Genomic DNA, 22,619 nt, shown 5'->3' on the forward strand with positions numbered 1-22,619 from the left:
GAGCATTGGTCCTTCACTGGTGAGTAAAGACGTCCTGTCCCAATGATAATACTGATTAGTATTTTTTTCTTTGACTCATGCAATATAAAATGACGAGAGATACGTATTCACTGGCCACTATATTAGGTACACCTGGTGCCAGAGGCGCTGGTCTATTTCAGAAAGTGTTGATCAGCCTTCTCCAGGGTGGACAAGGTCCGAAAAAGAGAGAATATCCAGTGAGCAGCACTGTGGAGGAAAACACCTTGTTGATGTGAGAGGTCAGAGGAGAATGGGCAGACTGGTGGAGATGATCGAATGACTCAAAGAACTCAACCATAGAATGCAGAATACCATCTCTGAACATACAACACGTGGAACCATGAAGAAGATGGACGACAGCAGCAGAAGACGCCGGGTGCTACTCCTGTGAGCTCACAACAGGAAACTGAGACAACAGGCTCAGCGGAAGAAGACAACAGAAGGTTGGAAACGGAAATCTGCTCGCTCTTCGAGTGCTTTTCTAGTTGGGAAATATTTTGACACGTCTGCATGGAATGATCATGCCCCTGCTGAAAGCAGGCGGGGCTGTGGCTCAGTTGATTGAGCGGGCTGTGCGGTCACCGGTTTGAATTCCTGGCTCAGACTGCCCACATGTCGAAGTGTCTTTGAGACTCACTGAACCCTAGGTTGCTCCAAATGGGGCCTGGCAGCACCTTGTACGGCCCTGTGCCCTGGGTCAGTCAAGGTCAGGGCACAGGTCAATGGGTTTTATCCCATCTGATTGGACAGGTTGGACATTCATGAAAGGAAGGTAGTCCTTTAAGGGAGACATGGTTGACATCACCGAGCACAAAGATCAGTGCATCAGGTGAGACATAGAGACGGCATCCCTCACCCCTATATTGTTTTTAAGAGGGTTTTAAGGGATGAAGGATGAGATAACCTAACAATTTATGGAAGGAGAATTTTGTTTGAGTGCCAGTCAGACATAAATGAATTTTACTAGTTGTTTTGTTTTGTTTTGTTTTGTTTTGTTTGTTTTGTTTTGTTTTGTTTTGTTTTGTTTTGTTTTGTTTCTTTCTCTGTGAAGGAATCTTAGACGCAGCGAAGGAATCCATTCAGAAGAAGGGAGGTAGGAATGTGAAGAAGATTGTTCCATGGTGGTCAGAGGAGTGTGATAAGGCAGTTAAAGCTCGAAATAAAGCATTTAATGCGTTGAAAACAAACCACAGTTCTCAGAATCTGAATGAATATAAGAGAAAACAGGCACAAGTAAGGCAGGTCTTAAAAAGTACAACAAGGGAGTATTGGAGGGAATTTTGTGATTCGGTGGGGAGGGAAACAGAAATTGGAAAAGTTGGGGAATGATAAAGAGAATGAATGGTAGTAAAAAAAATCCAGTATTAAAGGAAGGTGAAAAGAGAGCAGTAAAAGATGAAGAGAAAGCGGAAATGTTGGTGAAGACTTTTGTTAAAATGAACAGTCCAGGGAATATCACTAAGGAAGGGGCAAGAGGAAGGGAAACAACAATAGCAGAGAATGTAGGAGTGGTACAAGCTGAGGAGGAAACTAATGACATATTAAACATAGAATTTACACAGGCAGAACTAAACCGAGCACTCGACAGTCTGGGAACCAGGAAGTCAGCACCAGGAGCGGATCAGATCTGGAATATAATGGTGAAAAGACTCAGCGACTCAGCAAAAGAAATGTTACTGGAATTGTATAATAAAGTATGGAAGGGTGGGAAGATGCCACAGAGGTGGAAGGAAGCAATAATCATTCCAATATGTAAACCAGGAAGACTGCAAGAATCCAGGAATCCAAGAGCCAATTGCTCTAACGTCCAAAGTACGTAAAATAATGGAGAAGAGGGTAAGTGACAGACTAAACTATTATGTGGAACGGGAAGGACATATTTCTAAATATCAAAGTGGATTCAGGAGAGGGAGGAATACTATGGACCCAGTGGGATCTCTAGAATATGAGGGAAGAAAGGCACAGACAAATCGAGAAAGCGAAGTGGCAGTAATTTTAGATGTGGAAAAGGCATACGATATGATGTGGGGAGAGGGACTTTTAATTAAACTGTGGAAATTAGGTGTTAAAGGACGTATGTTCAGATGGATCAAGGATTTTTTATTTGGACGAAGGATACAAGTAAGAATAGGAAATAAATATTCAGAGAAAATGAGAATTGAAAATGGAACACCACAACGGAGCATAATAAGTCCATTGCTATTCTCAATAATGATAAATGATGTATTTATGAAAGTAGGACATGAAATCTGGGTGTCTCTGTTTGCTGATGATGGGGCAATTTGGAAGAGGGGAAGAAATCTGGTATCCATCATAAAGAATGTACAAAGTATAATTACAAAAATAGAGCAATGGTCATATAAATGGGGATTCAAATTCTCAGTAGATAAAACAAAGACAATGTTTTTTACAAGGAAAAGAATTGGTGACACAGGTAAATTAAAATTGTACAATCAAGAACTGGAAAGAGTGAAAGAGTTTAAGTTTTTAGGAATTGGAATATGGTTGGATGAGAGACTCACATGTGGTGCACATTCAAAAGGTGGTGGAGAAGTGTAAAGAAGTTTTAAATGTGATGAGGTGCTTGGTGGGGTATGACTGGGGGGCGGACAGGAGGGCACTGAAAGCCATATATTGCGGGCTGATAAGATCTAGCTTGGATTATGGAAGCGTTGTATACAAATCAGCAGCAAGTACAAGCATGAAAAAGTTGGACAGCATTCAATATCAGGCACGGAGACTATGTACAGGAGCGTTTAAAACAACACCAACAGCAGCACTACAGGTAGAAATGGGGGAAATGCCTCTAGAATTGAGGAGGTTACAGTTATCACGGGTGTATTGGGCTAATTTGCAGGGTCAGGGGACAGAACATCCTACAAGATGCACTTTGGAACCGTGTTGGGAAAAAGGGAAAAGAAACAATACAAGTTTTGGATGAAGTTAGTCCAACAGTACCACTGTCAAATGTTCCACCGTGGCTATTGCCAGAAAACATAGTAGATTTGTCACTAATGCAGAAGAAAAAAGAGAAGTTGGACTATAATGTACAGACAGTAAGGGCAAATATGGAAAAATACAAATATTACGTTAAACTGTATACAGATGCATCCAAATATTCAGATAGGACAGGGGTGGCGTTTATAGTTCCTGAATTTCACGTAACGGTAGGAAAAAGGATCACTGGGGAAGTTTCGGTGTACACAGGGGAAATGGTAGCACTTCTTTTAGCAGCACAGTGGGTAGAGGAAGCAAGACCCCTCAGAGCAGTTATCTGTTCGGATTCAAGCTCAGCACTAAAGACTCTTCGGTACAATCACTCAAACAGCAGACCAGATATATTAACTGAGAGTCAACAAATATTATACAGAATTCAGATGATGGGGATCACAGTGGTGTTCGTATGGGTACCAGCACACATTGGGGTGAAAGGGAACGAGGTGGCAGATAAGGCAGCGAAGGAAGCAAAAAAGAAAAAGGAAGTGGACATAACAATAAGCATTAGTAAATCAGAAATTAAAAGCATAATCAAACAAAGATTGAGGAGTAGGTGGCAAAAACAGTGGGAGGAAGAGAGGACAGGAAGGTGGATCTACAATATACAAAGACAGGTGGGAGACATGAGAAATACAGAACGGGGCAGAAGAGAAGAAACAATAATAACAAGACTCAGATTTGGACATACTTCACTGAATGGTTCTAAAATAGGGAGACATGACACAGGGAAATGTGAGAAATGTGGGCAATTAGAAACAATAGAGCACGTGATGGTACATTGTCAGGGACACGAAGAAGGAAGACAAAGGTGGATAAGAAAACTACAGAAAAACAAGATACCATATGACCTCAAAGCCATGTTGCAAGAACATTCTGGAAGCAGATGTTGGAAATCATTAGAGTAAGTGGTTTAAGGGGGAGGATATAACTTTTTTTTTATTGAGAGGGAGCATAGACTATTTCGAGCCACACTCAATTCCAGTAGGTGGCGGTAATGCACCTAATAGTTGTTTGCCAACCGCCATAAAACAAAAAGAAGAAGAAGGGTCGAGAAGCTGTTCTTCCGGTTCCGGAGCCACGCTAGCTTCGCAAACAGGAAAAATGTTGACCCGACTGACACGGCTCGGGTCCGTGGTCCCTCAGGTGCTGCCAAAAGCACCGACCCGCTTCGTCTCTCAGTCCAAAGCCGCCGGTGCCGCCGGTTCGTCCGCTGTGACTGAGCTTCATCCGGCCGCGCCGAGTTCCGGCCACGGTGAGGTCAGCGAGTATGTCAAGGTGAGTTTCTGCTCGTTGTCCCGTAACGTTTAACTGTTGTCACCGGACGCATATATGCTTGTATTTCCTGTTGTTGTGTTCCTAATGTATCACTGGTCTCAGGTAAACCAGACTTAACGAGGCTCAGGCGAACATGCTCGCTACAAGCTAACGTCACTACACATGTAGTAACAATACTATTTCTGCCAGATTTCTTCTTTTCCCCGCCGAACTCAGAACTCAGCATATATTTGTGTTATGCAAGTATAAATACCAATTGTACATGTTAGTGGCAGTTGCGTTCAACACAGCGTAAAACTCCCTTATTCTACATTACGTTTGGTCAAAATATGTGCTTGTGCTTGTTCATCCAATTTAGCAATTAGTATGTAAACACAGGTTGTCCAGATGAGTCCAAAGCGGAGGTTTGTTCAGGCCGGGAACAAACTTTCTTTCTCCAACAAGAATATGTTTACAAATCACACACATATCCACTAGATAGTGGTGCTGGATCCATCCTATCCTGGAGAACTTGGTCATTTAACTTCACTAACGTAATGCCAATCATTCTGTTACCTGATATTTCTCCTATGTAAACTGAACAGAATCCCGATTACCATGGCTTCTCCAGTGATCCAGTGGTGGATGATTGGAACATGAAGGTGGGCTTCTTCTTCGGCATCTCAGTGGCTCTCGTCATTGGAGGAACGTTCATCCACTATTTACCAGATCACGGGTATGTTTGTTAATCACTCTTTCAGATGGTGATCATGATGTCACTTCACTGATGACACATCAAAGCATCAATGTCTTGTTCAAGCACTTTTTGACTGGGGGGGGTGTCGAAGAACTAAACAAGTAAATTTCTGACAATGGGATGGTCCCTGAATCACCAGATCCATATTGTGAAGTTAATTTATTCCAATAATTTAATTCAAAGAGTGAATTTTTCATATATTTTAGATTAATTGACCATAAATTGAGTTGTTCAAGCCATATTTGTTCTAATTATGATACATACTTCAGATTTATGGTATATAAACTGCATTTTTAGTGGCCTGACACAAAATATTTTTATATTTTGAGATAAAGAGCTGTATGATTCAGTTATCGACATTAAACAGTGTTGATTTCAATGATTGATTCAATGAGATGCCCCTGTACAAGATGCTCAGGATGTTGGAGCCCTGATGCGGTGGGATCATTGACTGAGCTTTTCTTTGTTCCATAATCTCACAGGAAACGAAAATAAAACCAATGAAAGCATCTTTGTGTGTTTTCCAGGATGCGTCAGTGGGCGAGGAGGGAGGCTGAGCGTGTGATCCTGCAGAGGGAAGCAGCAGGTCTGCCAGTCATAGGAGAGAACTACTACGACCCAAATAAGATTATTCTGCCCACAGCTGAAGAGAAATAAGATGTTCCACATCCACTGACTGTATTTCAAGAGTATTGTTTCACTATCAATAAATTATGTTCTTATTCAGTTTGTGTCATTATTATTTCTAGATTTACAGCGTTGGTCAACAGGAGCTGAAAGTTTTTTTTTTTTTCAAAAAATCAGTGCCAGAGAGCTGTTTGTTATTTTTCCAGTTAATATCACATGACTATAGAAAATAAGCACAGACACTGAAGAGTGCAGCTCTTTGGTTCTTTTGAATGGTGTTTACATGATTTCTCCACCAGAGACAAACTGCTGACACTGAAACCAACAAAAATGGGGTTGACACAAGTTGTTGTCCAGGGGGACACAGCAGGGGCACCATGAAAGAACCATTCACACACATCCACACCGAAACAGTTCACAGTGACCAATTAGCTTGTTGGAGGTGGGAGAAAGCCGGAGTACCAGGAGAACCAACGCAGACACGGGGAGAGCATGCAAACACCGCACAAGAGAGACCAACGACTTGTTTAAAAAAAATGTGACAAATGCGACGACATGCGTCATCACCCTGCGCCGGAAGTGGAGATCTCGCGCCAGTTGCGAACATGTCTGAACAGTTAGTTCGCATGGAAAGAACGTTAACGATAACATAACGTCGGCGCTGTTGTTTTTACATGATGCCTTCACTATCTCTGAATGGAATCTCGGTGGAGTTCCCGTTTCCTCCATATGACTGTCAGACAGACTACATGAAGAAAGTGATTGAATGTCTTCAGAAGGTCAGTGGAACCCTGTGAACTTCAGTCAACGCTGAACTGCTGTCAGGTTTTTAAGTCATCTCATGCTAACTGTACCCTCTTTTATCAGAAAGTACATATCTGTTGGCTGAAAGCTAATATATGCTAGCCTAATACCTGTTAGCTGGAAGAATATTTCTGTTAGCTTCATGTTTATTTCTAGTAGCTGGAAGAATACGTCTGTTACCTTCATGCTTGCATGTATTAGCTGGATTAGCAGCGTATGAATCTGACATACGCTGAAGTAGACTAACATTTTCATATCAAAGATCAGATCCTGTCTAACTGCATGAAAAGATGTGATGGTTGTCAGATAATCAAATGGAGTGAGACAGAGCACCGAAGGACAGAGGAGGGAAGTTGCTCCGTCGGAAGTTGAGCCAATAATATTAGTGTAGTATACACTCATATTAGCAACGGAAGACACAAAGTGTGTGTGCAATTGTGTGTTGACAGACAAGAGCGAGCCCAAAAAAGACTCTGTCAACCTGAGATTATTTTTTGTTAGACAAAAGCAGCCAGGAATCCCGTCCCATCTCTGTGAGTTTGTCCTTGAGGAGCAGAGGCTGGATGGTGTTAAAAACACCGGAGAAGTCAAAAAATGTAATCCTCACAACACCGCTGCCTGGGCCCAGGTGAGAGAGATCGGTGGAGCAGGAAGTTGATGGCATCCTCTCCTCCCACCTTCCCTCTGTAAGCAAACAGCAGAGGATCCAGAGCTTGGTGGGTGTGTGGCCTCATGTTCTCCACAGCTGGGGGACCCTCCCCTGTCCCAAGCTCAGGTTAAAGATGCGCTGTAGGGGGGGCGTCCCAGCTCTAGCGCGCAGGCCTTCTTCTTCTGGCTCAGGAAGCCTTTGGTGTCACAGGTTATCCAGGGCTTGTTGTTGCCCATGCAGCGTAGAGCATCCGTCCGCCATCTCCTCCATGTTCTTTCTGAGACCCCAGCAGTTCATCCCAGCCTGTGGTCCTCACTAATCCATCACCAAGAGTAGAACAATAAATTACGATAAAAAGAACATCTTCATGGAAACATCCATGGATTCCGGTTGAAGCTCCAGTCGATGGTCACGTCTTCCTGTGTGTTACAGAAGGAGAATGGCGTTCTGGAGAGTCCCACGGGAACGGGTAAAACCCTGTGCCTGCTGTGTGCCACTCTGGCCTGGAGGGAGCACTACAAGAACACCATATCTGCTCGCAAGATCGCAGAGAGGATGGGAGGGGAGGAGCTGTTCCCCAACGCACCTCTGTCATCCTGGGGGACAGCGCCTCCTGATGGCGACACACCAAGTACGCTAACAGCACTGTCTACTGTTGTATAAACTATATCTGGTTCTACACACACACACAACCTTTGTTTCATGTCGTGGCACCGTATCTGATTCTGTCCTCCAGCGTCCTACTCGGACGTTCCAAAGATCATTTACGCCTCCAGGACGCACTCCCAGCTCAGCCAGGTCGTCGGTGAACTAAGGAACACGTCATATAGGTAACTTTTTAATGTGCATTTTTGATCGTTGAAAGTTTGAAAAAGGACAGAGAACAATTAAACTGTACTTTCGGCTCCGTGATGTAACGCAGAGATAAGCCGAGTTCTGAATTTTGAGAAAATATCTGTACTAACTCATGCCGTTTTGGTTCAGACCAAAGATCTGCGTGCTGGGGTCCAGAGAGCAGATGTGCATCAACCCCGAGGTGATGCGACAGGAGAGCAACTATGTGAAGGTGAGAGGATGAATGTCAGCCCAGGGTCTCTACAGACACACCCACACATGTCTGTGTTACTGTGGAACGTTCTAGGTCCACATGTGCCGAGGAAAAGTCTCCACCAGGACGTGTGCCTTCTACAACAACGTCGACGGTAAGGCTCTGCCCTCTTCCTCGACACACTCGCCTTGTTCTCCATGGCGACCCGACTTGTATCAGACGGTGACATTGTTCCCTGTGTTCTCTAGAGAAAAGCACCGACAAAGACCTGGTGAATTCTATTCTGGACATAGAAGAGCTGGTCAAGTTTGGCAGCAAACAGAGGTGTGAGAGGTCCTTGGTGATGTTGGGGACGCCGTTCATAATGGAGAGTGGTGTTGATTTGATTGATACCGGCGTGTTTAATTCCAGGTGTCGTGGTGTGTCAGTCTGATAAGTACTGTTTTAAGTCTCATGAGTTTCATGTGTTGTGGGTTTTTCTGCAGGGCCTGTCCGTACTACCTGTCCCGTAATTTAAAACAGCAGGCGGATGTGATTTTCATGCCTTACAACTACCTCCTGGATCCAAAGGTAAACTCAAACTTTACATCCGTGCACATGAATCCAGAAGAAAAAAAGTCGATCGATATAAAAAAATCTAAAAATCCGTTGTACACCAAACTCCTTCCAAAGATAATACTTATTTTTTGTGTTATTGTGTTGTTATACTGTTAATATTGTCTGACATGGTGTTATTGTTTGTCAGAGCCGTCGAGCACACAACATCGAGCTGAACGGCGCTGTGGTCATCTTCGATGAAGCTCACAACGTGGTAACGGGCTGCACGTGAAATTTGATTGAGGAGGATCGATCCGTTCCAGCGGAAACCGGCGTGTCGATGTTCTCTGCAGGAGAGGACGTGTGAAGAGTCGACGTCCTTTGACCTGACCCCCTATGACGTGGCCTCGGCCATCAGCGCGGTGGACAGACTGCTGGTGGAGCAGGCGAAAGATGCCAGTGCTGGCGTCTTCGGTGACGCAGACGGCGACTCCCTCAGCGGTGGTCAGAATGTCTCCTTCCTCTCTTCCCCACACACAGGGGTGAAAACAAACAAGTGCATGTAGTGAACATTCTCTGCTTCGTGGTTTCAGGTTTAAAAATCGACATAGCCAACGTGGCTAAAATCAAACGTAAGTGTTCTCTGTGGGGAGAAAAGAGTTCCCTTTCATTGGTCAGACGCAGGAAACAAACTGCTTTTTATGTTTTCAGAGATTCTGCTGGATCTGGAAGCTGCTATCGATTCGTTTGATGTTCCGGCCGACAGAGGCGTCACCAAACCTGGAAGGTACAGTAAGTCAAAGTGTGCTACACGCCGCAGACCGAAGAGTTTGGGATGGACATTGGAGTTGTGTGCTCATGCATGCGTGTGTTGTGCATGTGCATATGACACAGACTGTGTGTGTGTGCGTGTGCACTGCAGACATCACGAGAGGAGCAAACCGGTCTGTCTGAACTGAACTGAACTGAAATGGAGCTCAGCACCTGCAGTTTCAGAAAACACATGAACATATAAAAAAAATGTCTGACTCATTCTCTAAAGACACCTCATGTGATGTCAAATTCCTAAAGGTGCTCTGTACTTTCATTTTTGTCCTCAATTTGCTGTGTACGGTAGCATAGAATAGGTTGAAGATAACATAGAATAGAGCCGAACAGAGTGTGATCTTAATTATCAACAAATAAACATTACAAAAATAGCTGCTAACGTTAGCGGCTTACAGCCGGGAGGCTTCGTCTGTTCCAGTGACTGACCCAATGTCCTCTGTGTCCCTCAGCTTCATCTATGAGCTCTTCCAGAGAGCCCACCTGACCTACGACACCAAGACGTTTGTGTACGAGGCTCTGGAGCAGATCAGTGGATACTTAGCAGGACGTGAGTATGACTCTGTCACCTCCCTGATGTACATAGAATGTTGATGCTAAAGGTCCAATACACCTGTAATCTGAGCAGGAGATTTCCTCTGATCCCGACAATTCTTTGACTACTTTGAGGCTCATTTAATGTTGGGACTTGTCGTGTTCTGGCTGCATGTTTATAGACCCGACACAGAAAACTGACCTGTGACACTCATGTTTCTCATCAGAATCCGGATTATTCCTCAACCTGAGTGGATTGCAGAAGCTGTCGGACATCATACAGGTGTGTCCCGTACAGACGATGAAGGACTTGTTATCGTTCACCGTCACTCAGATGCTCATTAGCCTAGCCTAGCATCAGCATTCATTGTCATGGGTGCGTGAGCATCAGTCCCTGATGCAGCCGTCTCTTTCAGCTGGTGTTCTGTGGGGAACCGTCGACGGGCTCGAAGCAGCAGCAGCAGCAGGAGTCCACCACGGCTCATTTCAAGGTGAAAACCCCTTGACCGTGTGTCTGTCACGTTTAGTTTCCTCGGACTCAGATGTTTGCTGGTAAAATTAGAACGATGATGTACTTTTCCACAACCTGAGGATATTCCAGGCTGCTGCGACCATCCCAACCTTTGTAACTGTAAAGTCATGTTTTGACAATCCCGTCACCTAATAAGCATCATCTTGGCGAGACAGGGATCTCTCTCCAGAACCTTCCCCTGGTGGTTGTATCCCATAACACATGTAGGAAAGTCCCTGTCCCTGAGTGAAGTAGCATCTGCATTAACTTTTCCCAGAGGTTCCTGTTATTCTCCTCCATTCTTCCTCATTTAGTTCACATTCCAGATCTCTCTACACATAAATCTTCAAACTCCTACAAATCCACTGAAATCCTGATAAAACACAGAGAATTAAGAGTGAATAAGGTGCCACTTCTGACCATCATGGACCAGAGGACTGCGCTTGTGAGAGTGTTTGTGCATCTCAGGTCCACATCCATCGAGACAACAGCTTCCAGAAGAAAAAACAGAGCACTGACGTTTGGGCTTCGTCTGCACCAAAGAAACAAGGTGACGACATGCCGAGGTGAACACGTCCATCACACAGAAATACAAGGACGACAAAACGGTGCAGCTCATACAGATGTACATATGTGCAGCAGTGCAGATATGTACACCTGGGATTTGTTTGTGTGTTTCTCTGGAAAGAACAAGCAATCCATCACCGAACTAAAGTGGTTAATTCCTCTTCACATAAATATGGAAACAAAACAGTTTAAATGAGATGTTTTATCAAAGCTAATCTGACCAAGATGATAAAAAGGAGTTTTTAAACCATGAGCAGGATTTTCTTAATTTCAGTGTTGCTGATGAAGTGACTTTAACTTGAAATCACAGAGAGTTCAGAGAATTTAAGAGAATCACAGAGGTTTGTTTTCTTGAACAAACCATCTGCTGCTGCTTAGTTAACAAATAAACAACAACTGCTGTTGGTCTGGTGACACATCAGCCTTCCATGGCCGGTCGTGTGTGTCCACACAGAGAAGTAAACATGGAAATAAAACCGCCAGCAGCTTCCTGTCAGACTGACCGGTGTGTTTCTCTTCATGTTTGTAGGTAACATCCTGAGTTACTGGTGCTTCTCTCCCGGCTTCAGCATGGAGGACCTGAAGAAACAAGGTGTTGGCTGCATCATCCTGACCAGTGGGACTCTGTCCCCGCTGTCCTCCTTCGCTGCTGAGATGAGAATGTACGTATGTTGGGTTGGAGCTGCCTCAGCATTTCCCCCGGCCGTTATTGATGGGGGGGGGTGGTTTTAAAAAAAACCCACGATGATGAGTTGCTCTCGCTGTCGGTGCAGAGATTTCCCAGTGCGTCTGGAGAACAGTCATGTGATCGGCCGAGACCAGATCTTTGTGAGCATCATTGGCAGGGGACCAGACGGGGTGTCCTTGAGTTCTGCCTTTGATCAGAGGTCAGTACGTGTCGCACGTGTGCAGAGAGTGACACCAGAGCCGTTGGAGTCTGACGATTTCGTCATTTTTACATCTTAACTGAAATAAACCAGGATTTAGTGTGTATAACCACTTTTATATCAGATACTGTTGAAATAAACCAGGATACTGTGTATATGACCACCTTCATATCAGGTACTATTGTTTATCAGTCTTTTTTTGTCTTCTATTCATTTATTCTTCTGATGATCCTGGTTTCTGCTCTGGTTGCTATGACGATGCACATGTCCCCACTTTAATAAATGGTGATTTCATCTGTTATCATATGGACTTACCCGATGTCGTTGAACAGTCACACTCATACTTGTTTTCCTTGTAATCGAATCTGTCCGTACGTGCATCAGGTTTGTTCCTGAAAACATGGCGTCTTTGGGAAACACCGTCGGTAAGATCCAAACCAGATAAGATCCAGAAAACCCCTTTTACTTTTTTTTGTCATGCTTCCAGATACAGTTTTAATCACCTCTCGCCTCGTGTTTTTTCCGTCTGTTCGCCCACAGCCAACCTGAGTCGTGTGGTTCCTCACGGCCTCCTGGTGTTTTTTCCCTCCTTCCCCCTGATGGGAAAAACGCTGGAGTTCTGGAGAGTACGTACACTTTCACCTCAGTCATGTGTTGAACAACCTACGGGACGTTTATAATCCTCGGGTGTGTTCCCACCAGGCCAACGGACAGGCGTCTCGCATCGAGAACGTCAAGCCGATATTTGTGGAGTCTAAAGGCAAAGGCAACTTCACCGAGGTCCCCGCTTTGATTCGATATCTGCAAGAAATTCCGCTTTAACGTCTCGGTACATCTGCAACTGGGAGAATTCACGAGAAAACCAGAACAAAACCGTCTTCCCTGTTTTTAGGTGATGGACAGTTACTACAACAAAGTCAGCGACACCACATCCAAAGGAGCAACCTTCATGGCCGTGTGTCGAGGGAAGGTGAGCGGACTTTTGAACATCACAATCTGCTAAGTCATGATTCATATTACTGATGAGACTTCATCAGAAGTTTTAGAACAAAATTGACCAACACAGTAGATTCCGGATCATTCTTATTATAAAGACGGTCACTTTCTGACATCAACATCCTTTTCGTCCTCTGTTGACATCAGTGACAGTGATTGTTGTGTGATGTTTCCCCTGTCAGGCCAGCGAGGGTCTGGATTTCGCAGACACCTTCGGCCGGGGCGTTATTATCACCGGTCTTCCCTTCCCCCCAAAGATGGACCCTCGAGTCATCCTGAAGATGCAGTTTTTGGATGAGATGAACCGGAGTCGAAAGTCTGGTGAGAAGGTGAGATTGAGCTCAGTTTGTCGCTATTGAGGAAGGTTTCTGTCCTCTGAGCAGTTTTTGTCCTGTGCGTGTGCGTGTGCGTGTGCGTGTGCGTGTGCGTGTGCGTGTGCGTGCAGTACCTGACAGGTCAGGAGTGGTACAGGGAACAGGCCTTCAGAGCTGTCAACCAGGCCATCGGCAGAGTCATTCGCCACAAGGACGACTACGGAGCCATCTTCCTGTGTGATCAGAGGTCGTCGCTGACCAGTCCCATTCCCACATTTCTGTCATTTATTGACAAAGAGTAATGTGACTGTCACAGGTTTAAAAGCACTGACGCTCGAGCTCACCTTCCATCGTGGGTCAGGCCTCACGTGCGCCTCGATGACAACTTTGGAAACATCGTTCGAGACGTCTCCCAGTTCTTCAGGGTTTCACAGAAACTGGTAGGTCATTTAAGTGCTACTTTTATAAAAAAAAATATTAAATAGTGTTTTTGAAATGTGAATAAAAAATATTTATGAAATATTGCTTCAGTGGAAATCTACATGTGAATATTTTAAGTATATATATATATATATATGGAATAAATGGATAAATACTAATACCAAGATTCTTTCACACACACACACACACACACACACACACAGACGCACACAGACATGAGGGACATGAACACGTCACTCCATGATGAGATATGATGTACAAATACCGCCAATAAAGAAGAGCTGTAACAGTATTATTTTATTCTCGTATTATGTTCATCTCAGTAAGTTCAGTCAAACAGTGTGATTGTCTTCTGATGACGGGTGTAGATGGGGTCATCTTACATACCTAATAGTAGTGTGTGACAGCCTGCTGGCTGTTGCTCAGTGTTTACTGTGTGTGTCTGGACATGTCAGAGACCAGTGGCGGTGAAGACGGCTCCACCACACAGCAGCAGCCCAGTGTGCTCACCGGAACCTCCGGCGCCTGCATTCCCGTCCAGCTCCTCCTCCCGGAGCTCCTGCACGCAGAAGGCCAAGATGCTGGACGCCCACATTCCCAGTCTGAAGAGGAGACGACTGAGTGAGTGGACCGTCAGATGTGCACGTCGGTTCCAAACGTGAAAATGTTTGAATGTTTCTTGCGGTTGTTCAGACGAGCAGAGCGGGGCCAATGGGATGGCCAGGATTTGTGTCGAGTACGAGTCAGAGATGCAGGAGAGTCAGATGAAACCAACCAGCCTGCTGGATGCTCTGGAGCGAGGCGACCAGCCCAGAGGAGGGGCAGCTGATGGTGCTGCTGGAAGTGACAAGGTACCTTCACTTTATTTGTATGGCCAACAGAGGCTAATCTGACGCTACCACAGGCTAACATGGCCTGGATGCCCATCACACCGCTACCAGATGCTAATAGAAGCAGTCACACAGCTACCAGAAGTGCTATATTCTTTCCGTCCAGTCAGTCCAGCTGGCTGTGGGGGAAAGTAAAATCACTTTAATAACAAGAGTTATTTTGTTTGACTGATGTGAATCTTTCATTTTGTTAGTTAAGTCGATTGTCGACGTTGTCTCTTCAATATGACAAGAGGGTTGATGATGAATTGCGTGGAGGAAAACGTAAAATAAAACTGGTCCAAGAACAGGTATGTTTAAAATAACAACAAGAAAAAAAACATCTATGTATCATTCGCATCAGAAACACACGAGGTGCTTGACAATTAGCATGAATGTGTTTTCATGTCCTCCATGTAGAGGAAAAGTGTGTTGGATGACGTGTCTGAGGAATGTAAAGCCAGCAGGGCCAAGAGCTTCCTGGCAGAGATGAAAAGGTCTCTGAGCCAGGTGAATTTTGAGCGAGTCGTCCAGGCTCTGCAGACGTACAAGAGGAACGACGACTTGGACGTGCTGCTGGCGGAGATATCTGTCCTGACCGAAGACACCAACACTCACAGTCTGCTCCGCGGTGAGGAAACACCTGGGATGGGATTTGTGTATCGTCAGAGACCCGTCAATCATGTAAGAATAATAAAAAACAAAGAAAGAACTGAGGGAACCCCCGAAAGAAAAGGAAAGAAAGTGGTGAATAAATACAATATAAAAAAATAGATAAATCAAATCAACATACGTTGGTAACTGAATAGGAAATATATACATATATTAAAGTAAATATATTGTATATATCCAAATAAAAAACACCCCACCCAGTTACTTCATTGATTTCATTTCAAGGGATTTGTAAACATTGTAAAATAATGTGTATTTAATACATACATTTTATTAAATGCATTTATCTTTTACATTGTTGATCCATGTAGCAGGTGAACACGTGGTTTCCTGGAACAGATGTGGAGGTGTGTGTGTGTGTGTGTGTGTGTGTGTGTGTGTGTGTGTGTGTGTGTGTGTGTGTGTGTGTGTGTGTGTGTGTGTGTGTGTGTGTGTGTGTGTGTGTGTGTGTGTGTGTGTGTGTGTGTGTGTGTGTGTGTGTGTTTCTTCCACGGCAGGTTTCTACCAGTTTGTACGGCCGCATCACAAAAAGAGGTTTGATGAGGTGTGCCAGCAGCTGACGGGGACGGGGTGTGGATACAAACCTGATCACTCGCTGTCCAAAGATGAGAAGAAGTCTCTGCTGCTGCATGGCGGTACGCCAGAGTTTATACGTCTATGTCCTCGACACGTGGACAGAAGGAGGATCTTCATACGTGATCAATCAGAGGAGTCAAACCCAGAATCAATGTTGTTGTTGTTTTTTTTTCTTAAAGCAAGTCATGGACATCCCAGCACGGCTCTGACCTCCAGCCAGCTGAACACGCAGCAGCTAAACCACGGAGGAGAACACCTGAGCCAGGAGGGCCTGAGACAGCCACAGACGGACAAACAGACCGGTGGGATTGAGCCCTAAGCCCCACCCCCTGGCTGCAGCAGGTCCAGACTGTCTGTTTACAACCATACTGGATGTGTTGTTTCTTCTCCACATGTCCGTTAGCGCCTGCTCAGAAGAAGGCCGTCCACAGCGTGTTTCTGGCTGACGTGAAGAAAACGCTGGGAGCAGAGAGGTCGTCTCAGCTCTTTCAGGCGATTCACAGCTACAAGATGACGGACAACTATGAGAACCTGGTGACCACAGTCGTGAGTTTATTCACGGAGAGGGACGAGGACCTGCACCTTCTCACCCGTGTGTCCCGTCCTTCAACGTCTGCTGTCGGTTGTTTCCCCACCTTGATGCTGTGTGTGTGTGTGTGTGTGTGTGTTTGTGTCAGAGTTCGGGATGTTTATCCGACCTCGCCATAAGAAGCAGTACAAAGACATGTTGGATGGACTGACAGGTCGATGTGACGATGCTCCTGGTGGGAGTGGAGACCAGCAAAGACCAGGTGAAGTTGTGTGTTTGTCATGTGTTTGTAGTCGCACTGACATGCAGACTTGTAACAGTTTGAGTCAGTCCGAGTCTGAAACACAAGTACAATATGGTGTGCAACTTTCTGTCAAACACCAGAGACAGAAAACTAAAAAAAAAGAAGAGAAGATACAATCATGTACAGTACATACCAGGAAATTTCCAAGAAAAACATTAAAAGATGGATTGTGTCAGAAACTCGACCTAAGAATCTTAGAGATTGTGTTTCATGCCTGCTTCTATACACTTTTTGTCACTAGTCAAAGAACAGACTCTCAAAATGTGCTGTTTATCAGTTATCTGTTCGTAGTGTGAAGGAGAACTAACTTCATTTTATTCAACAAGGACCGACCGCGGCGGTTTGTGTTGAGATGAGAGTTCTGACTGTTTTGTTGTTTATGTTGCCCCGCAGAGCCGTCGTCACCTCTGAAGACACATGTTTCTTCTCCAGCATCCAAACAAAGTAGGATGTGAACGTTTGTCCGGATTGACATCGTCAGGCATCAAGTGACCAATGAAATGGAGCTGAACCGACTGTATTTAATGAGACGGGAAATACTGAATGTATATCACTGATGAATTGATTAATAATGATGTAGTGAGACATGAGCTTTGTCACTTGTTAATTTGTAATATATCTTATCACTGTTAAGAATAAAACATGTTTATACTTTTTGTTTTTCCATGTTGCATTTGTTCCGTAGAGAAAGAAACTGACATGACAGCCCGTGTTTCTCTCCCTGCATAGCACACCGTGATTCACAACTGGGATTTTAAAAGCTGCATTTCTGTTTCTTTTTGGAAAATACATAAATGATTTATGTTACCAGAGAAACATTATCCACTCAATATGTGGAAACTTTGCTAATGCAGTTTAAAAAATTCCAAAATGAGCTCAATGGAAAGATACCTATATATTTTTTGTACAGACGTTTAGAACGTTATATTTAATACACACAAAGTTATCCCCTTCTGATGTGCTCTGATACTCATGATCTGTCTCTTGTTTTCTATTTCTTTTACGAAGACAGACAGAATAAGTCAAAGCTAGATAATACACACTCCTCAAAGCTTTGTGTTACGAGGATGTGTACGAGGATATTGCTGATTAGTCCCCTGTGGACCGCGATCTCATGACGTCATCAGCAGAGCCGCTTCCCATGAAATCTCGCGATAGTTCATCCAGTAGAGCCCATCCATCATGGCAGGCAGTAAGTTGGTGCTAGAAGCAAGAGTAAGTATAAAAAGCTTCACTTTAGGGCTCACTGTGATCGTAATCCCGTTGATCAGAACCTGGTTTGGCCATCTTGACTGGGTCTTTGATTATCTGACGGAAACCCCCGGAAAATAGCGATTTGTTTGCACATTGCAGTTATCACGGCCTCCTCTTACTCATCTGCCGGGGACCTCTGTACAAGGTAAGCACAGCCGCTAGCTCGTCTGCTTCTTGGCTTTATGTGGTGTTTACTTCACGTAAGTTACACATGTACCACATTTAAACATCGCATGGACGCTGTCATTCTAACGCCACTTTGCTGCCACTTTGTTAAGCTAGCTGCCAGCTAGCTTAACCTAACGTAGCTGCTAACTGAAATAATCTTATTAGACGAACGGGGAGGGAGACAGCTTGTGTCGATGCGTTCCAAATAGAATTCTAAGCCATGTTAAGTTGCACTGACCTTCCTGCCTGCGACCTGGAACCACTTGTATCGTTTCTTTCAAAGCTTCAGTGTGACTGAGGACATAAGATGACAGGAACTGACCCCCCCAACATTCCACCTCATGGAATGTTGTCATGAGCAGTGGGGTTCATAAAATTCTGATTTCATCACATAAACCACTTTGAGCTCTCTGGAGAATTGCGTCATCGAGCCAGTTCTGTGCGATTCACGGTGTAAGTAGTTTATCAGCTTAATATTAGTTGCCTGCTCCGTTGTACGTTGAAGATTACAGGGGATAAATAGCCTCGTTTTTAAATGTAATTTAAGAATCAGTAAGAGATTTTCCTCCAACTGATGTCATGAATGTGTCAGTGTCACTTGGAAGATTTCATAGAAAAACACCACAATATTTGCAGGGGATTGAATAAACATCAGTGAATTTTCCTTGAAGTGTGTCTGCCAAGTTGACAACTTGTCAGTTTTCCATTGACACAGCTTAGATTGAGACACCACAATCACAGCTTGGTTCCTTCTTCTACCCTGATCACTTTAATTCTTAACTGTTTTTACTGTTAATGAAGGCCAGTGGAGTGACAACGTTCCAGAAGTTTTTTTTTTATGTGGAATAACATCTGATCATGATGACAGCATGTGCAGCCTGTCAACCATTCACCCATTAACGTCCCAAGTTCTTCTCATACATTTAAATAATCTTTCTTTGCCCTTTACCCCGCCTTCCACACACCCAAAAGACAGCTTGAATGAAAGAAGTCTGTTCACACCACCACTGATCCCAGTCACATCAACAAAACAACATATGTTCCTCTCAACGACTGGCATAAGAACATGCACGGCAACAAAATAAAATACTAAATTCACTGAAAAGTCCAGATAATTCAGTGTTTGAGGGGGAAAAAGGCTTTTCGCAGACTGCCCACTTCATTGGACGAACAAACCCTTGTTTTTGAATGAACTCGATTCTAGTTCCAGGTTCCTTCATTCTGCGGGTTTGTTATCTATGATGCAGTTTGTTGTCACGGTCACAGTGGAAGTCAATGACAGCCCACATACAGATGTTCCACCTCTGTTTGAGAAACCAGGGGACATGAAGGGAGACGTCCTCCTCGGTTTTACCGCATACTACAACAGGAAGACAGGATGGTTAAAGAGTCTTTCTCCTGCTCTTTATTTATTGCAACTGAAATGTCATGTTGTCAAAATCTCTCTTTCTGAAATGGGAATTTCTGCTCCTCAGCTGTACGTTTTTACTTCCTGTGTCACACCAGAGGAGAACGTCTCTTGACCCCGAAGTGGACGTAGCGGTCAGCGACTCTGTCTGAATGTGAATTATAACGGTGGTTTGCTCTGCTAACGTGTTGTAGGTCGCTGTGAGAGCCTGTTTTCTGGGCGTCACGTTTGGCTGCGGTTTAATTCTAAGCTGCTCTGAAACCACATGGACACACTTCGGCTGGTACGTGAACTACCCCCCAAACACACACACTCCCTGTTTATGAAACCCACATCTAATTCAGCTGCACTGATACTCGATTGATTTAAACTGTTTTATCTTCATTCTATCATTTATTAATGTTTGTTTTCATTTACTTTTGGTGATATTTGAGAACTACTCAGTGATTCGTTAATGTGTGATCACGTATAGATGATCTAAAACAAATTACAATCATTTCCCCAGTAATTAAATTCAAACAGCCAAACTTCCACATATTTTAGATTCATTAACTATAAACTGAAATATTCAAAATTCCAATATATCAGCTCTGAGGTTTATATTTAAACTGTAGTTAGTTTAGTTAACTTGTTGTAATTTTTTGAGCTTGCAGGCTTCAATTATGGAAATTAAAGCAAAAACATTTTAGTTTCCATGTAATGAACGGAGAAAATACACACTTCACTAATGATGTACGGATGTGATTGTTTGATGCGTACGTATGTCCAGTGCAGACGTTCTTCTATGTTTAAGAAGGAAGAACTTGTCTTCAGTTTGGACCACAACACAATTGTTTCTGGAGATGAAATGACGCAGTGTGTGTGTGTGTGTGTGTGTGTGTGTGTGTGCGTGCGTGCGTGCGTTCTGTCGGTCGGTGACGCTGTGGTTCCTCCCTGCAGGTACATGTGCTCCCTGTCATTCTTCCATTACTCGGAGTACCTGGTGACGGCCATCATTAACCCTCGCAGCCTGTCTCTGGACTCCTTCCTGCTCAACCACAGTGTAGAATACACCTTAGCGGCCGTCTCCTCGTGGGTGGAGTTCACTGTGGAGAAGCTGACAGTCCCAGGTCGGTGGGTCTGACGCTTCCTTGTCCATGACCGAATACAGTGCTGCTGCTGTTTGGTTATATGTCTAATTAGCATGTTGTACATTTCTGGCTGTAAAATATTGGATATATTGTATGTTTGATATTCTTTTTGATTTCACTCTGTGTATTGTATTTTACTGGAATTTTAATTTAATTTTAATATCATTTTCAAAATATATTGTGTTTTTAATTAATGAATATTTTTATTAAATAAAACAAATTCCTGTCTGTCTTTTTTTTTTTTGTTTGGAATGTCTGTAACTGAACGTCTGACCTGACAAAACGTGGCTCACGGTCCCGTCCTGTCCCTCAGAGCTGAAGCAGCTGAGCTGGCTGAGCTTCCTGGGTCTGCTCATGGTGTTGGGGCGAAGCCCTGCGGAAGGCCGCCATGTTGACCGCCGGCTCCAACTTCAACCACATCGTTCAGAACGAGAAGGCCCAGAGCCACGTGCTGGTCACCGATGGGGTCTACGCCTACTTCAGACACCCGTCCTACGTGGGCTGGTTCTACTGGAGCATTGGAACGCAGGTCCGAGCACAGCGTCGTCCTCATTACGGATCACTTTGATGTTCGCGTCAAACATTGAATGAAAGCTGAGAAGAGTCACTAGGTTCCTCTACCTGGTGTAGAGAAGGTTCCTGAATGTTGCCGTCATTACAGTAATCCTATTCGCTCTGTCGATGTGATGATTTCTGAAACAGAATAGTCATGTCATTACGGTACTCCAAAGTATGCCAGCTTGAACGTATCGCCGGTGATACCGTGGGTGTTAAAGGGTTTATCTGATCATCCTGTCCTTCCAGCGCCTTGTCTCATGTTGCTATGGTAACTCTTGTGTTGACAGGTGATGCTGTGTAACCCGGTGTGTATCCTGGGCTACACGATAGCCAGCTGGAGATTCTTCCGGGAGCGCATCGAGGAGGAGGAGCTCTCTCTCATCCACTTCTTTGCAGAGGACTATGTGGAGTACAAGAAGAAGGTCTCCACCGGGCTGCCCTTCATCTCAGGCATCCGGGTCAACTGAGCTCCACAGCTGGACGCTGGACGCCTGTGAACTCTGGAGCAGGCCGGACCTGGTGTCTGTGCCGCGTTTGCCTCGGACTCTGGTTGTGCCGGGGGGTTGGGTGGGGTGGGGGGTGGAGCCCCACAGTCTGCTGAGGCTTGTAGCTCACAAACAAAAACCAAAGCAGCAGGGAACTGAGCTGCTGCTTTTTTTTATACCAACCTCCAAAAAAAACAGACCAGACGACCTCCACTGACCTGCGTGTAGCACTCATTCACGCCTTCACTCATTCACTCCTTCACCCCCTTCACCCCTCTTTCCTTCACTCATCGTTTTTTTTCCAGCACGCCGTCACCGTGGTGTGGAACAATGACTGGACTGTCACAGCGTGTGTTACAGTGTTATGAACTCTTACCGGTCTGCGTCCTGACGTCAACCTGCCATATACCAAAGTTTGGCCTCTGTCACATACATCGAACACTGGAATGTTCTTGTCAGATCTAAGATGAACCACTGTCACTGCCTGAGATGGTCAGGTGACCGGCAGAGCCAAACAAAAGTTGAATCCGACACACAAACCTGGGAGAACGTGCTAATCATGCTAATGCTACATAGGGTTCCTTTATTGGCTGAAGGTTTAAAAAGAGGACCAAGTTCCTGCTCTTCATCTGAATGGTCTGTCATCAGTGGGTCCAGGTTCTCAGCCTCTTCCTCTGGTTGTCTGGTCCCAGGCACACCGGGCTCCTGATGGGTGTTAATTTAATACATTCAGATGATTTTATTGTATTATACGTGGAGAAGAGGAGAAGAGTTTGTGTGTTTGTGCGCGGAGCAAAGGGCTGTTTAACACAAGTCGACTCAGGTGTGTGTGTGTGTGTGTGTGTGTGAGAGAGAGAGACTGACTCATCCAACACCTCACATCTGTCCATCATGGGT

At 44.6% G+C, this 22,619-nt stretch overlaps 3 protein-coding genes across 3 annotated transcripts; all 3 read left to right on the forward strand.

Moving 5' to 3' along the window:
- Nucleotides 1–4,119: 4,119 nt before the first annotated feature.
- Nucleotides 4,120–5,686, forward strand: LOC144741688 (NADH dehydrogenase [ubiquinone] 1 beta subcomplex subunit 11, mitochondrial-like). The gene is made up of 3 exons (XM_078624197.1): nt 4,120–4,293; nt 4,878–5,008; nt 5,557–5,686. Exons 1-3 carry the CDS (start codon nt 4,120–4,122, stop codon nt 5,684–5,686), a joined length of 435 nt encoding a protein of 144 aa, XP_078480323.1.
- Nucleotides 5,687–6,333: 647 nt separating this feature from the next.
- Nucleotides 6,334–17,174, forward strand: RTEL1 (regulator of telomere elongation helicase 1). Its single transcript, XM_078624198.1, has 33 exons — nt 6,334–6,435; nt 7,542–7,740; nt 7,846–7,939; nt 8,094–8,175; nt 8,251–8,311; nt 8,406–8,481; nt 8,643–8,727; nt 8,903–8,968; nt 9,048–9,198; nt 9,288–9,326; nt 9,406–9,481; nt 9,972–10,069; nt 10,281–10,336; nt 10,470–10,544; nt 11,033–11,114; nt 11,661–11,793; nt 11,905–12,018; nt 12,403–12,443; nt 12,559–12,644; nt 12,721–12,798; nt 12,911–12,988; nt 13,197–13,343; nt 13,460–13,575; nt 13,645–13,768; nt 14,225–14,401; nt 14,468–14,620; nt 14,854–14,949; nt 15,059–15,269; nt 15,808–15,942; nt 16,066–16,188; nt 16,290–16,478; nt 16,564–16,677; nt 17,113–17,174. Exons 1-33 carry the CDS (start codon nt 6,334–6,336, stop codon nt 17,172–17,174), a joined length of 3,519 nt encoding a protein of 1,172 aa, XP_078480324.1.
- A 727-nt stretch (nt 17,175–17,901) lies between these two features.
- Nucleotides 17,902–21,704, forward strand: LOC144741687 (protein-S-isoprenylcysteine O-methyltransferase-like). The gene is given in 8 exon segments (XM_078624196.1): nt 17,902–18,046; nt 18,049–18,075; nt 18,078–18,118; nt 19,744–19,832; nt 20,489–20,658; nt 20,993–21,041; nt 21,043–21,208; nt 21,525–21,704. Coding segments are annotated over 8 exon segments (867 nt in total).
- The last annotated feature ends 915 nt before the right edge of the window (nt 21,705–22,619 follow it).

This window comes from Lampetra planeri, unplaced genomic scaffold (genome assembly GCF_965212315.1).
Source record: "Lampetra planeri unplaced genomic scaffold, kcLamPlan1.2.h2 scaffold_662, whole genome shotgun sequence".
NCBI lineage: Eukaryota > Metazoa > Chordata > Hyperoartia > Petromyzontiformes > Petromyzontidae > Lampetra > Lampetra planeri.

What these genes read in the sequence shown, in the direction of transcription:
- LOC144741688 (XM_078624197.1), top strand. Translation starts at nt 4,120, where the DNA reads ATGTTGACCCGACTGACACGGCTCGGGTCCGTGGTCCCTCAGGTGCTG. An exon ending in AGGTCAGCGAGTATGTCAAG is followed by an intron (nt 4,294 to 4,877) that starts GTGAGTTTCTGC and finishes TAAACTGAACAG; the next exon opens with AATCCCGATTACCATGGCTT. An exon ending in CACTATTTACCAGATCACGG is followed by an intron (nt 5,009 to 5,556) that starts GTATGTTTGTTA and finishes TGTGTTTTCCAG; the next exon opens with GATGCGTCAGTGGGCGAGGA.
- RTEL1 (XM_078624198.1), top strand. Translation starts at nt 6,334, where the DNA reads ATGCCTTCACTATCTCTGAATGGAATCTCGGTGGAGTTCCCGTTTCCT. An exon ending in AAACGCTGGAGTTCTGGAGA is followed by an intron (nt 12,645 to 12,720) that starts GTACGTACACTT and finishes TGTTCCCACCAG; the next exon opens with GCCAACGGACAGGCGTCTCG. An exon ending in GAAGTCTCTGCTGCTGCATG is followed by an intron (nt 15,943 to 16,065) that starts GCGGTACGCCAG and finishes TTTTTCTTAAAG; the next exon opens with CAAGTCATGGACATCCCAGC.